This window comes from Pongo pygmaeus, chromosome 4, assembly GCF_028885625.2.
Source record: "Pongo pygmaeus isolate AG05252 chromosome 4, NHGRI_mPonPyg2-v2.0_pri, whole genome shotgun sequence".
Taxonomy (NCBI): domain Eukaryota; kingdom Metazoa; phylum Chordata; class Mammalia; order Primates; family Hominidae; genus Pongo; species Pongo pygmaeus.
The window spans coordinates 132,762,598-132,778,618 of NC_072377.2; the positions used below are offsets into that span (position 1 = coordinate 132,762,598).

General features: G+C 37.0%; 1 protein-coding gene across 4 annotated transcripts in view; it reads right to left on the minus strand.

Moving 5' to 3' along the window:
* Window positions 1–16,021, minus strand: part of FBN2 (fibrillin 2) — a 282,926-nt gene that overhangs the window by 33,760 nt on the left and 233,145 nt on the right. For all 4 annotated transcript variants that reach the window (XM_063665204.1, XM_063665206.1, XM_063665205.1 and 1 more), the window contains 14 exons: window positions 15,673–15,741; window positions 14,358–14,483; window positions 14,045–14,170; window positions 13,484–13,609; window positions 11,527–11,643; window positions 9,879–10,007; window positions 9,314–9,433; window positions 6,090–6,215; window positions 5,294–5,446; window positions 4,448–4,513; window positions 3,693–3,818; window positions 3,004–3,123; window positions 1,873–1,995; window positions 1,285–1,416 (listed from right to left, as the gene is read on the minus strand). In XM_063665204.1, coding sequence (XP_063521274.1) covers window positions 1,285–1,416; window positions 1,873–1,995; window positions 3,004–3,123; window positions 3,693–3,818; window positions 4,448–4,513; window positions 5,294–5,446; window positions 6,090–6,215; window positions 9,314–9,433; window positions 9,879–10,007; window positions 11,527–11,643; window positions 13,484–13,609; window positions 14,045–14,170; window positions 14,358–14,483; window positions 15,673–15,741 — 1,659 coding nt within the window. The remainder of the gene's footprint in view (window positions 1–1,284; window positions 1,417–1,872; window positions 1,996–3,003; window positions 3,124–3,692; window positions 3,819–4,447; window positions 4,514–5,293; window positions 5,447–6,089; window positions 6,216–9,313; window positions 9,434–9,878; window positions 10,008–11,526; window positions 11,644–13,483; window positions 13,610–14,044; window positions 14,171–14,357; window positions 14,484–15,672; window positions 15,742–16,021) is intronic.

The following is a 16,021-nucleotide window of genomic DNA, read 5'->3' on the forward strand; positions in this document are numbered from 1 at the left end:
AAAAGCTTGAAGATCAGAAAAGTTTCAGAACCTGTATCTTTTGTAGTGCTGTTTAACAACGAAAAGAATACAAATGTAGAATGCTGCCCTTGGTCTTTTCTTTGAAAAAGTAAGTTCAGAGGATGATAGAATTTTAGAGCTAGAGCAGATACACCCTTCCCAACACCCACCTCCACCACTCCTATCAATCATGCAGACTAAGTTTCTCACTGTATGCAGATGAAGGAACTGAAGAACAGAGAACTGAATCACTTGCAAGTCATCCAGACCATTTATGGCAGATCCATGACCAGAAACCTGTGTTCTTAATCTGATCACAGTGCTTACTCCCTCTTTCCCGACAACACATCTTTAAATGTAATAAAGATAGTATAATATAAAATTCAGCTAGTTATAAAAATAAGAAATTTCCATGCATAAAAATTAAAACACATTTTTAAGTATTTTAGCTAATCTGATTAAACATAGCACATACATACATTGTTTTCATTCAAATAAATTAAAAGAGAAATGAATGAAAAGAAATTTCATGTACAGTAAGAAGACAGGATAATTAAGAATGCTGATTTCCTTTCTTCCATACATGGTTATTAGCATTTTGCCCTGTGCTAGATTTGGAGGAACACATATGACTTAGGAGTTTAGGTTAATCTTCCGGGATAACAGATCTTGGAAGAATAGTGTTTTTGAAAGAACCACTGCATAACTACACCTCCTATGTACGTCTATTTTTAACTTTATTAAGTACTGTATTTGAATGAAATATCTAACAAATGAAAAGAAACTAAAAAATCCAATTATAATTTGTTGTATATATAATTTTTTATATGACACATGTAATTCAGAATAGTTCAGAAACTCACTCTTTTGTAAAAAAATTAAAATTGACAGATACAGCTAAAATCACCTCAGACTAGTTACTTCTAATCTCAATGTCATCCCTAGCAGTCATTCCTTCTATGAATTAGGGTTTATCTTTTTCAACTTTTTTTATATATTGACTTGGTTACATATGTACCTACAGAACACATATAGTTTTATTTACAATTTTCTTTAAAATATGAAAAATCAAAAGGGCATGTATTCTTGAGCAGGCATAAATGCCACAATCCAGAACCTATTATATTAGCAGAGACCCTGAGATGGAAGAAAGCTAGCTGTATCACTGCCTTAACACAGCTGGAAAAATAGTTGGCTTGCAGTTAAGATGATGCGGGAGTAGTGCCATTAATTAGGCTGGGAGTGGAGGCATTACATAAGCAGACACCTTCCCTTACCGCTTACCTACACAGCCTTCTCCATCGGGCCTTCGGGCCATTCCAGGAGGGCAGATGCACATGAAGGTGCCAATTAGATTCTTACATATCATGCCCCTAGATTCACAGTCGTGTAACCCTTCAGCACATTCGTCCAGATCTAGAACAAAAAATAAAAATAAAAAATTATCTGGAGCAAGTTGTAGTTTAGTACTTTTAAGTCACAGGTGTGGTCTTCTGACACTTAACATGTAATTTTATGGTGGGACAGAGAAAGGAGAAGCCCAGCCATTGTCAGCTATTGGCTATATTCCAGATGTGTAAGTTTCAGCACTGCTCATAGTGATAAGAAGTTCAGGGAAGGGCAATCTTTGCTTTAATAAGAATCCAAGAGTGTGACAATAGTGGGCTTCTCAACCCATCTTATCTCGAACTTGATTTTACAAAAATACCATCATGTGTCTTGTTATCTAGGTATGGAAATCTACTAGCAAAATGCTGTCATACATATTTCTGTAAAGCTCTAGAAGAAATTAGTTGAGAACTATAAAATCATTAAAATGTATCTCCAGCATGACAAATAAAGTTTGAACTACTCCCGTGTCTGTGGCCTTACCTTTGCACATCTTTTGATCTTCCCTGAGGGCATAGCCAATTGGGCACGTGCATTCATAGGACCCAAAAGTGTTCATGCAGCGGAAAGCACACAGCAGTGGGTTCTGGGCACATTCGTTGATATCTGACCAAAGAAATGGACAGGAATGTGCTCAGCCTAGAGTTCTAATTATTTGTATAGCTAAATGTTGATGTCATTTACTTGGTGGTCATACACAAAGCAATAGAATAGTAGAACTTACACATCTGGTATGCAGAATTTAGTACCTGACAAACTCATCTTTCAAAAATAACAGCTATAAACTCCGGAAAGAATATAAAAACTACCTGAAGTTTTTAGTGGTGAGCTGAAACTCACAGCAAACAACCAGTAGGGAGTAATTTCACATTGATTTGGCTTCTATTTTTCTGAAATTACCCTCCAGATGACCATGGTCTGGCAGTGCTGTCATCTGGTAGCTAACTCTCCAGTAGAAACTTTCTGAGATTCCATCCAGAGGAAGCAGGGGAGGGAATCTTAGGGCAATCAAGTCTGCTAAAGAAAGGGAACCCAGGAAAGAATGCTAGGGAAGGAGAAATACTATTTGTTTTCCATCTAGTCAGCTCAAGTGGCATGACTGTACTATGCATGTGTGGGGCAAAATCAAGAATGCTAGTGAGTAAGGTTTAAAGAACTGACAGATGAGCCACCGCCCTTCTCAGGCCTGAGGGTCTGCTATTGTGCCTACCAGAGTTGACTGTCTGCTAAGACAAACACATCAATATTCTTCAGAGTAATATAACTGATTTCGAAGCATATCATTCACAATATCCAGAGTATAAATTCAGCATTAACCAATATACTGAAAAGGCAGGAAACTGTGACTCCATTTCAAGGGAATAGACAATCAAGAGATGCCAACCCTGAGATGACCCAGATGCTGGAATGATCAGACAAGGGCTTTACAGCAGCTATTTTAACTGTACTAAAGGAAAACTAAAAACCAACCAAACAAACAAAAAACCCAAAAAACAAAAAACCCCACCATATGCTCACCAGCAGAATATCAGAAACAATATAAATAAATATTGAGACATTAAAAAACACTTTCTATGTCAAGAAGAAATAATATTTAAGACAAATATCACTTGCCTTCACAATTCATCATGGGCCCTGGCTCAAAGCCTTCATTGCAATTGCATTCAAAACTCCCAATAACATTGGTGCATGTACCATTTCCACACGGATTGCCAATTGAACACTCATCAGTATCTGAAAAAGAAGAATAAGAAAGTGCCACAAAGATGTTTTAGTTTAACAGCAGCATGCCCAGGAAGACCCATGCTTGGCCCTCACCCATTTCCAGGATCTGAGAAGGGCACATGTAACCCTGGCATCCCTTGGGCCTTGGCTGGCTGGCCACTATGCAGTGCAGAGGGTCTGAAGGATCAATGTGCAATGCTCTGGCCCCCAGGCAGCAATACTCGCCCTAAAGATGACAAATCCAGAAGAAGAATGTGGTCCTCTGCTTCAAGAGCAGGCATGGAAAGGCATAAAGTAAAATGGATTTCTTATCCAATGAGAGATTTTGGCAATTGTAAGTCTCTAGGACACGTAAGATTTTGTATGTTTGGTTGAAGACAGAGGTTGGTAACTCTCTCCATCTTCACATAAATCAGGTCTGACTGGAAAATGTAAGACAGGTGAAGAAGGTGCCACTACTAGCTATTTATCCTGGATTTGTAAATCCCCCCATCACCCAGGGTGCCTGAGAGACCTTTTACTGAATATGAGAAGTAAAATAGAACTTCAAAATTCTGTAATTTGGAGCCAACACTCACCCACACAGCGTACTCCAGTGTAGTCAAGGTTGTAGCCCATTGGACATTCACAGCGAAAAGATCCGTCGGTGTTGATACACTGACCATTTGAACAAATGCCTGGGCTCTCAAGACACTCATTGACATCTAAAATATAGAACTGCCCGTGAATTTCCTCATATAAAAAGATACGCCGGCCAGGCGCGGTGGCTCATGCTTGTAAATCCCAGCACTTTGGGAGGCCGAGGCGGGTGGATCACCTGAGGTCAGGAGCTTGAGACCAGCCTGGGCAACATGGCGAAACCCCATCTCTACTAAAAATACAAAAAAAAAAATTAGCCAGGCATGGTGGCGCACACCTGTAATCCCAGCTACTTGGGGAGGCTGAGGCAGGAGAATCACTTGAACCCAGGAAGTAGAGGTTGTAGTGAGCCAGATCGCACCACTGCATTCCAGCCTGAGCAACAGAGTGAGACTCCACCTCAAAATAAATAAATAAATAAAATAAAAATAAAAAGATATGCCAATACTGTGTATGTCTATTCAACACAAACTTGTAAATACTTCTTTTGTCAGAGAAATATGTATTTCATATATCACAATATAGTCTTATGATATACATATAATGTATATGATACAAAATAAGGGTTATATACGTCCATTAAATACAATATACTATATGTTATATAGTAAAGTTAGCATGAGTTATAAAATAAATGTAAAATAATATGTGTGTATTAAATAAGAATATAGGGATAAAATATATCAAAGCGCACCTTCACGTGTATCATGAAGACTAGGGACAGTTCCATGGCCATATGGACACAAATCCTGAAACGCAACTACAAAGAAAAATACAAATTCTCCATTATTGAAGACTTGAAATTATCAGAGAACTTAAGAAAGGATGAACAATATACATGAAATTACACTTAATTATGTTTCCGTTACAAAGCTGTCTATAACAAGACTCTTTTATTCTTATGATTTATTTCAAAAGTATATTTAGTGAGGGCCACCTTCTAGGATGTCACCTGCTCAGCGCTCCTGGTTCTTTCTGTTTGCTCCTTTAAAGCTGAGCAGCTAAAGAGAACTTCCCTGCCCATCACACTCAGAAGCCATCCCTAACCTAGAGGCCAAGCCAGCTGGAGTTTGCTGGGAATTATCCTATAATTTATGGGTGCCAACGAGACCTGAGGCTATTGATCTTTTCCTGTAAAGGGCCATTGTGCTGACTCAGCTTCTCAGAATTTAATGTAACATTCTGAGAGCCACCTGCGATACAATGCCCACATGGGACTCCTGCAGCAACCTGGAATATAATTTCCATTCCCTTCTTTCTCCTGCCTTGGACCTCTCAAATTCATACTTTTGAAAGCAAGTAATACTAACCTTGGAGGTGGGGAATGAAATAAAAGGTAACTCCACCTGTGCTTAGACATGTCTTATTCAAAAGCTGAAAGAAGTTTCTCAGGCTAGGTTGTTCAATGAATCATCAAAACTTATATGCAAGGAGATGATTTCACTCTCAAACAATTCATAAATTACATGGTTAAACCCACTCTGGCAAACATTCAAAAACTGGTACACAAAGTGCTGTCTGATGATGTCATTGCTCTTACCTTCATCGTCTTTGGGGCACAGCTCACAGGGGTCCCCCCAGCCCTCTCCTGGCATCTTACTACAGCAGCATTTTGCTTTTGTGGTGTTGAAAGCTTTGGGTACAGAACACTTTCCATTTTCAAAATTTGTGAAGCAGAAGCTCTGGCGAGTATCTAATCAAAAAAGCAAACATTACAGATGGAATTATTTTGTAACACTGTTTGGACAGAACATTTCTCACTGTAGAACACGGGATGCAGACTAGATCAGCAGTTAAGGCAGGTCTGGAAATCTTCAATTGCTGATTTCATTTGCCAATTTAGATTGACCTGGCTACAAAATTATTTAATTATTTAATATGCTTAAAATATTTTTATAATGTGCTAAGAAAATTCGAGAAATCATGCTCAGTATCAAAGTGATTTCCACACAGTCTCTTTTTTTCACTGTTGCATGATAGTCTAAGAAAAACAATCGAGGTAACTTTCAGTAAGTTACATCACATCAAAAGCAACACACACACCAATATACAAAAAAGCTATGCCAACAACAAAATTAACATAGTCATTCTGATAAATCAGAATAAGAATTTTTCTTTTAGTAAAAAAATTTATAAAAATGTAGAAACAGTGGCAATAATTCAAAGTACCTTAAAAATTGTTTATTGCGTATGTTTGAGACCTAAATTTTTAACTTGCGGATGTATTTTAGCACAGACATGTATTTTGTTAGGACTAATACCAGCATGATGGTTTACAATTCAGCTTTAAAGTTTCTAAGCGTGAACTGTGACAGTGAAGTCATTCCAAATCTTACCAAAGCATCTCCGTCCATTATCAGATAGTACAAAGCCAGGGGGGCAGAGGCACTGGAAGCCCCCTGGAGTATTAGTACAGGAACCAAAAAGACAAATGTTGGGATCTTCATCACATTCATTTATATCTGCAGAACAGGGGGAGTATTTATTAGCCATTCAACACTTGAAAATAAACAATTGTCCATACTATCACTGTCCACTAGCCAGCTGATATTTCAGACAAGAGATATTATGTTGTATGTTTAACTTATTCATAAAAATAAACTATTATTGCTTCAGAAGTCAAAAGTTGTAATTTCAACCAACCATGTGCCAGAGAGTCCCAAGTCCATGTCCACCTTCCTGTCTTTGATCTTATGTCTACCTGCCTACCTGACATGAACAACTCCATGTCTCATGGGCATTGCAGGCTCCATGTGGCCAAATGTTCTATGAACTGGTCCCCATCTCCCTGATACCTCTCTCTCAGTAATCCAAATTGTGATCCCCAAGTCACCCCTATTTCTCTCCTTTTTTCACTCCACATGCAAGCAGAACGTGGCAGCCAGTTCTACCTTCTCAGTACTTCCACAGTCATCATCATTTGCCACCAGTCTCTCAACTGATGTCTACATCTCCCTGTCTTCTTCTTGTCACATTGCCACCAGGGCTGCCTTTCTAAAACATCCATCTGATTACATTTGAAAATCTGTGCCTATGGAACTGGAGGGCCGAGACATATTTTTACAGTGTTATCATTTCCCCCTTTCCCTGGAATGCTTCCTTAAAATAAATAAGCATTCCTGCCTGACTAGTGATTTTTCGTCATTTTTTGTGGGAAGTATTTATTTAATGGAATGTTTTAACCACATGAAAAAATACTACTTTTCAGGCACATTAGAATGTAAGCTCAATGAGGACATGACATGTCTGTCTGGCTCGCTGTTGCACCTTCAGCTCCTAGCACAGTATCTGGCACACACAAGTTCTCAATTTACGTTGGTAGAAGTTTAACACAAGAGTCATCACATCCCTTCTGTAAAATGACAAAAAACTGCAGAAACCAACACCACCGTCACCACCAACAACAAAAAACAAACACAACAACTCCTGCAATGGCTCCACACTGACCACAGGCCTGAGTTCAATCTTCCGAGCCAGCCATTCTATGCTCCTTGTCGTGCTCATGCTGCCTATGTTTCCAAATAGCCTCTTCCGTTCTCTTTCTTTGGTTGATCAGTAAAATCCTAGCCAACATTTAAGAGTGACCTAGACAATCATCAATCCTCTGTGACAGGCTTTCTTGAACTGCCACCCTCTCACAACTACCACAATGATCCCTAACCTCCTGAGGTGCTCCCATCTCCTGAACAGACCTCCAGTACAGTGCCTGTCACATTGTATTACAGGTTTTTTATAAAATAGGTCTCTCCCTTTAGGTAGTAAGTTACCCCAAAGCAAAGATGATGTTCCTGTATTTCCAGCACCTAGAAAGGTGCCAAATGTTCACTGTAATACCCACTGAATGTAGGAATGAATTTATATCTGTGCAGGGTATGTGTACACTTATCTATGTATGTGTATGTGTGTGTGTGGTCCCGTTAGAATGTCATCTGGGAAAAGTTGGTAGAAAAGATACTAGTCTGAAGAAAATCTTCTTACAGTGAAGTAAGTTAATTAAAAACTATTGTTTCACACTTTGGGAGGCCAAGGCCAGTGGATCACTTGAGGTCAGGAGTTTGAGATCAGCCTGGCCAAGACGGTGAAACCCCATCTCTACTAGAAGTACAAAAATTAGCCAAGCGTGGTGGCAGGCACCTGTAATCCTAGCTACTCGGGAGGCTGAGGCAGGAGAATCGCTTGAACCCAGGAGGTGGGGGTTGCAGTGAGCCAAGATGGTGCCACTGCACTCCAGCCTGAGTGACACAGCGAGACTCTGTCTCAAAAAAAAAAAGTAATAAATTAAAACCATTTTTTCAGAGATGCAAACTAGTGTCATTGCCAATGATAGATAAAGGAAAAGGAAATATTTCTGAAACTTAATAAATGATAATATATGATATCTTAATAAAATAAAAGCTATCCATACTTTCATTAAGAGGAAAGGTAGCCAAGACTGCCTAATACAAGGAGGCATGTGTATTTCTATTTCCTTCCTAGTGGCTGACACACTACTTTTATTAGCATTCCGTAAAGAGAAGGATTACAGAGACAAAGAAGAATCAAGGTTGAGCATGAGAAAAGAAAGTGGAAGAACAACAGGATCTTAAACTTTTCAAGAAACTTCTTACTGAGATGATTCCAGTATTATTGTTTATTTTTTTAAGTATTAAAAACACCAGATAATCTTATAATGAACTATACAAATCAGAAAATCAGAATGACTAGGGGATACCCATGGTATCTAATTATGTGGTCTGAAGAATAATTAAATTCTATGAAGTAAACTACTTCCTTCTGCCCTGTCTATTTAACTCCCTTAAATATGAACAGTAGAATGATATATCTTTAGGTAGAATCTTGCCAAGGGCGACAGAATTAAAAAAAATTGGATAATTCAAAGGCAAAAAATATCCTTAGCATCTTTTCACGTTAGAAAAACCACACTAAGATGCCAGTGCTTCTGAATTTCAACGAGGCTGTAAAAAATAATTTGTATAAAAGTGAAATAAAGTGAACTGTAAAAAAAGGTCAGACTTCATCATGTCCACTAGGCAATTCTGGGACCCACTTTTGATGTAGTTACAGTGTTCGTGTGTGCTGGAAGAGTTTCAACAGAAAAACATCTGTTATGACAAATGGATTAATATTTTCTGCTTTGACATGAGGCCTTCCCAAGAAAAAGAATGCCTCAACAGCATTGTCGAGATTTTTCTGCTTCACATTTCTAAGACCCTAGACACCTTTAATAGCTGTTTTAAAACTGGGTGCCAAATATTACAATTTTTGTAGACATTCTTTAAATTCACTGAAAGTCGCTGTTGACATTTGGAAAAAAGATTAGTGTATGCTGAAAATTCTTTGACCAGCATTAGATTTCTGGTAATGAAAAAATCCTACATCCCTAAGTTTTTATTCTCACCATCATTTCTGATGGTTCGGTAAAACAGATGTAGGCAGCTATATGTTTAATTCCTTAGGTCAGCATGCTTGCAGTGGTTGGCACTTAATATGTTTACAGAGTCTTTACCATGTCTTACTATACGGAACTACTTGTGGGCCTCAGAATAAATGTTACTCTTACCAATGCAGTTCTCGCTTTTTACTTCATACCCTGGGGGACAGATGCATCTGAAGGATCCCTCCAAATTCTGACAGGTACCAGGAGAGCAAGAGCCGGGAAGGGCAACACACTCATTAGTGTCTTTAGATAAAAAGAAGAGAAAAAATAATTTAAGCATGAGATAATTGTTGCATAGATTTATCTGTCTGCCAAATTATAGTAACATGAATTCAACTCGGGTCCTCTGATCTACTGGGTCACCATGAACAAATATTCCCAAAGATACTCTTCTGACATCTTGGATATTTCTTGTTTGGCAAGTGGCTAATTTTCTTTATTTGTTTCCTTTGCCTACTTTTCTTAAGACGTGGACAGCCTCAAGCTCTGTCCTCAGTAAAAACACTGCCTATGAGATATTCCCATTGTTGATACCTTAACTAAAATTTTCCATCATAGCTTATCTTGGTCATGTGCTCTGATGATTAAATGAAATATTAATGAGTTCTTAAGTGAAAGGAGGCGAGGTACACATCATCATTTTACAAAACAAAACACCACAAAGACTGCTTATTATTTAGATACTTACCTATACAGTTTTTGCCATCTGGGGTAAGTTCATAACCTTCGTTACATAGACACTTGAAGGAGCCAATTTCATTAAAACAACGTCCATTTCTGCACACCTGACCAAAAAAGGAACTGCACTCATCTATGTCTGTAAGCAAACAGGAGTACGTTTTTCAGAAAGAACTCTTAATATGTATATTGTTTCACAAGATGCTACTTAAAAACATACTTATTGGCATGCATTTATAAGAAATCCCATATTACAATTCCTCATCAACAGAGAAAAATGGCACATATCATAAGGATCATATAATTAATAGGATCCCATAGAGTCCTACTATTTTTCAACCATAAAGATGCATTTTTTTCATTTTTGATATTAACATAACTCATGAATTTAGAACCAGATAAAAATCAAGGTTTAAGGTGAAGCTTTCCATTCTTTCTAAGTGAAAAATATTTATTTTCCCACAGGCCGGGGGATATGTGGGATTTAATCTGATTGCCTAATTTGCATATACTTTACCTGGAGCTAAGCTGACCATATTCAGGGAACAAATAAATGAGCTTATTTATTACAGGAAAATCAATGATATTAAAAACACTGGGATTGCTGATAGCACACATAATTGAAAGAAAAAAGACATTAAGTATTAAGTTTTCATTTAAGTTTTAGTTCTCTCTGACTGTACAAAGGCTCTAGGAAACTAGTCAAGAAGGCAGCAGTTGAATAAAATGTCCAATTAGCTCCACTTTTTTTTCACAATTGTGGAATTTTGAAAAATAAACAGAGAGGAACTTATGTTGGGTTAAATGAGGAGGTGGGGATGAGCTCTGATATAGTCCCACAATGGTAGAAAACCTAAGTTCTTTCACATACCTTGCAGGGCCATGCGAATTACAACACATTATGCTGTAAATTACCCATGCAGTTCCTGGCATGCAGCAAACAAGGAATAAACATTTGCTGTCATTTCTCTTATTCTCTCCTCCAACTACCTCAGGACCCTCTCCCACTCACTATGTTTCCATTTCACATTTGTGTGTTGCTGTGGGCCAAAGACTAAAGCCACTCACTATGTTTCCATTTCACATTTGTGTGTTGCTGTGGGCCAAAGACTAAAGTCCTGTATGGCACATAGGAGATATTTCTGAGGGCTAATCTAGAAACCTAGTCACCATTCATTATTTTTGTGGGGAAAGGCATTCTGGCTTCAAAAACTGATGGAAAATGAAATGTCAAGACATGACAAGTGTAAGTAGGAGGCAACTGGTACTTGAATGTAAATAATCCAGAATGGATTTAAATGAAATACTTGTAATAACATTGAGACAATGAAGGGTCTATTTTTGATCTCATTAAGGGAATACAAATAACCCAAACCATAAATCAGTCCCAATATGTTTACTGTGATCTGAATGACCTTTTTTTCCTGAAATGATTGGTTGATTGACAAAAGGGTTCAAGAGTATATTGTCTTGTGACAATTTAGGCCAATACTATGGTTTCAGTTAACTAGAAACCACTCAATGAAATTATATATCTTTTGGCACATATTTGCAATTTTAGTAATATAATTTTTTTTTGTTCTTTAGTTTTGTTTTTTATTTCAGCACATTGTGTGGAAATGAAATAGAAGCAATAAAGGACTGAATGAAGTACTTACCCAGGCAATCATTATTATGAGTGAGTTCAAACCCTGGGTAGCACAGACAGTTATAGGATCCAACGGTGTTTTTACAAGTTCCATTTCCACATGGATGCCGCTCACACTCATCAACATCTATAAAGAAATATTGGCTCAAAAAATTCAATTTTTAACTAGAAAAAAATAGGCTATTAACCGTTTTATATGTTTAACCTATGGAATTATTTAGATTTTCCTCATTCAGTACTAGGAACTCATATCTACTTGAGGAAAATGAGTATGAGATATGGAAAAATCAAAATTACAAGAATCAAAATTGTAAAATTAAAAGAAAATAATACAGTTTAACAGGTACTGACTGTACTCAGACAATACTCAGACACAGCCTAAGACAGCATCCCCCTAGCAGAGATGTATTAATGAGCAGGTCTGCTTAATAATCGTAAATAAAACTGATCTTCTAAAATACTAAAACAATTTGTTTCATTATAAAAGGCATTATAAACACTTACCCAGAAATTTAAATCCCTTAATTTGAGCAGAAAAACAAAGACAAACTTTAGTTTACTTAATTGTATGAAGTAATGAAATCCAAATTGAAGTTTATTAGAATTCACTATTAGCCTTCAAAAAAACTGAATTAAGAAAATATTTAGAAAGGTCATTCATCATATAAGAGAGCAGACTCCCCAACTATGAATTACAGGCTGCTGAAACTCTACCACACCAAAAAAAGGGTGGGGGCTGGTATTGTTCTTTAGGAAGGAAGCTCTGTATAAGGGAAGTCTTACTGAAGAATCTGACTAGCTTTTATGATGGAAGAATTGTTATGAGTGGACAGATTTTCCCTGTATGAGTTTCTGAATCACAAATATCATATTTTTTTTTTTTTTGGTAAATCATACTCTCTCTGGGAGTATAGCAAGAAGAAGCATGTATAAGCAAGCATTCTTAGGGAGTTCATGCAAATAAGACCAGATCCTGTATACTCCTTTGTATAAACATCACCTAGAGAATTTTCTCTGCCATTATGGGAGAAGGCCAAAGGGAGGGGTTTAGGAGGCAATGGATGAACCTGGAGACATACTCCAGGTATTCCCTGTTGTACGGATGTGTCATGAAGGAAACCAGTCCTGCAGTACTGAAATCTGATTTTAATATTCACATAGATAATATCTTGAATATCAAAAGAGTAACTGAACAGCCCTAGCCTTTTCTACACTGAGAACATGCTAATTACAAGTAGCCACGTTTTAAATTTAATTTTCCCCTTTCAAGTGCAAAGCACAGAAAGAAAACTCTTCAGCAGAGGCAGAGCCAACTGCTGACATCAGACTTAAGGGGTTATACTCAGTCCCAGCTTCATGGCATCCAGCCCATCTGTCTTTGAAAACCTATTAATCATCAGCTCAGCAAGTACTCACTAAGCACTATTATCACTTGACTACCCATTACATTAGCTACTGGGAATTTTTAAAGAGTTTGGCTATATTTGCTCCTAAAGCTATTTTTAAGAGATAAAACACAAAATATGTACATAAATCCCATGTATTCAACAATTTGTTTTAAAAAAGCATGTGCATATGTGTTTAAATTTATTAAGTTTAATGCTGTCACTCTTACTACTCTCTTGCATCCCAAAATGGTGTCTTGAGTAGAAACATGAAGGTAAAGGGCTGCGGATGCTATGGTAAGTTCCACACGAGCCCAAGTGACTCAGAGTGTTTTTTCTTGTCAAGCCATGTGAACATCTTCTGGAGAAAAAGTTGTGAATCACTGAACAGAAGAACACATCGCAGTATGTCCCTGCTTGCAAATTTTATATTGAATCAAGACTTAAACAGTTTGACCTAGTTAATTTTTTGCAAGATTGTTTCTGACAGAGACATAGTAGTTACTCATAACTTGATGTAACTGTGATCTGTTCTGGAGTCCCAGCCCCACTTCACTCCCTGGAGCCACATGTCCTTCTTACCCATGCACATGGTCTGGTCCTGAGAAGCTTTAAAGCCATTGTGGCAGATGCACTGGTAACTTCCTTGCAGATCAACACACAAGCCATGACTGCAAACGTTAGGAATTTCTAAACATTCATTGCGATCTAAAACAAAAAATAAAATAAAACAAATGTTACATGTATCTGATTTTTATTAAGATTTCTTCATTTTTCACAGTTGTGTTTCTCTAACCTGCTATTAATTATTATAGACAGGCTGAAAATGAACCATAACAACAGCTGAATCAAAATGAGCAGGCCTTTAAAGTATCCAACCCTCTTTTTTTAATCATGCAAATTTTTTTATGTTTATTGGTATCTCAAGGATATTATTTTATTTTAGGTCCAATCCTGGGGAAATCCATTGAAGAAACCTGTTTTCTTAACAAAATAATCTAAAAGATACAGTGAAATAGGTTCACTATAAATGAACAGGTTAAGTGAGAAAATATTTCCCAAATTATTCTTGAAGTATTTTTTGATAGGAAATCTAAGGAATCTTGTGCTTAGTGCCAAACAATGAATCAGCCTCTTTCTTACCTACACAGGCCCCATTGGGTGAAAGTTTGAAACCTGCAGCACATTCACAGCGGTAACTACCAGGACTATTGATGCAGTCTGCATTCCGCTGGCAGAGATTATCACCATTGCTGCACTCATCTATATCTGAAAGAGCAACAATTCCCTTTTAAAAGAGTCCTTTTTAGTATTGTATTAGCATTACATTCACATCACACTTTGATGATCAACTCTTGAAAAATTGTAGAAGAAATAGTAAAAATCAGAAACCATCTAAATGCTATTTATGTATAGCAAATTATACTGGATAAAGGACATACTTTATTCAGATTACCTTCGCAAACCAACAGCAGGTCATTGTAACTGAATCCTGTAGGGCATTCACAGCGGAAACTGCCAATCTGGTTAATGCACACACCATTTGCACAAATGCCTGGAATCTCTTTACATTCATCAATGTCTGAAATGGAACAGATTTGGTCAAATATATGTTGTTCTGCTTAATATACTTACCATATAACCTTGAATAATGCTACATGTACCCTGGGATGAGTACAAATATTCAGTGTCACAAAAATCTATTATACACTAGTATAGAAAATTTTTTTGGTTTATAAAAACATATATACCAGAAAATAGAAACAGTGATGGAAAAAATGTAAGTAGCTGATAAAATATACCAAGTAATTTCAGAGTCAATATAGCAAGTGACTTTCTAGGCAATCAAACCCCTTCTTCAGGTTACCCTAACTGCTGCTATTCATTTGTTTAAAAAGCTAAGTTTTCATCATTGTATGTATTTTGTTTTATCATGTATTCATAATGGAGACTTAAAATTATATTGCTTAGGCCAGGTGTGGTGGTTCACACCTGTAATCCCAGCACTTTGGGAGGCTGAGGAGGGTGATCACCTGAGGTCAGGAGTTCTAGACCAGCCTGACCAACATGGTGAAACTTCCGTCTCTACTAAAAATACAAAAAATTAGCCGGGTGTGGTGGTGGGTGCCTGTAATCCCAGCTACTCGGGAGGCTGAGGCAGGAGAATCACTTGAACCTAGGAGAGAGAGGTTACAGTGAGCCGACATCATGCCATTGCACTCCAGCCTGGGCAACAAGAGCAAAACTCCATCTCAAAAAAAAAAGAAATTATATTGCTTATCGAATCTTTGAGGAAGGAAACTAGAGTGAGCAACACAATGTACATTTAGAAGGAATTAATTAATATGAAAAATAAGTCTGCACATTCATATTTAGACCAGTAAAAAGGGATACTGCAAAAATACACCAAAAATTTAAAAATGTACTTAAGAAAATAGCAACTAAAGGTCAAAATAAGGTAGATTATTTAGAGTCATGTAATACAATGTGCATGACAAGGACAACTGAAGCTTTAGCTTGGTGGATGTGACAAATATTGAGATAGTCACACAACTACCATAACCCAATCACCAGACTATGCGCTGATGGAGTATCATTATTGATTCTTGGTTAGAGTCTGTAAGCCTGTTATTTCTCTCTTATCTAACTATATTAGATTGGATCCCAGATTATTATATTTTGTGGTACTCTTGAATTTTAAAAACATAGAATAGATTTTTACAGAACACTACACATATGTATTAAAACAAACATTATCTGGAAAAACTCACCAACAGCTTTTCCTGTGTGAATGTCAAAGGTGAATCCAGGAATATTTCCACATATGGTTTTAAAGTCAGCTTTAAAATACAAACACAGCAATGCACTCTTAAATTTCTCAAATTCCTTCAAAATAACATTTTGTATTACTTTCACAAATATATTTTACATTATTCATAACCAGACATTTTGATTTCAACTATATGTATTTGATAGCAATGCCAGCTTCTGCTAGGAGTGGATCTAGGCATTCTTTACCATTATTATCATTGTTATTTCTATTATTCTCATTAACTTTTTACTGCTCTGATATCAGAAGGCAAGTAAATCATTATAAGATTCAAAATGTCTATTTAGATA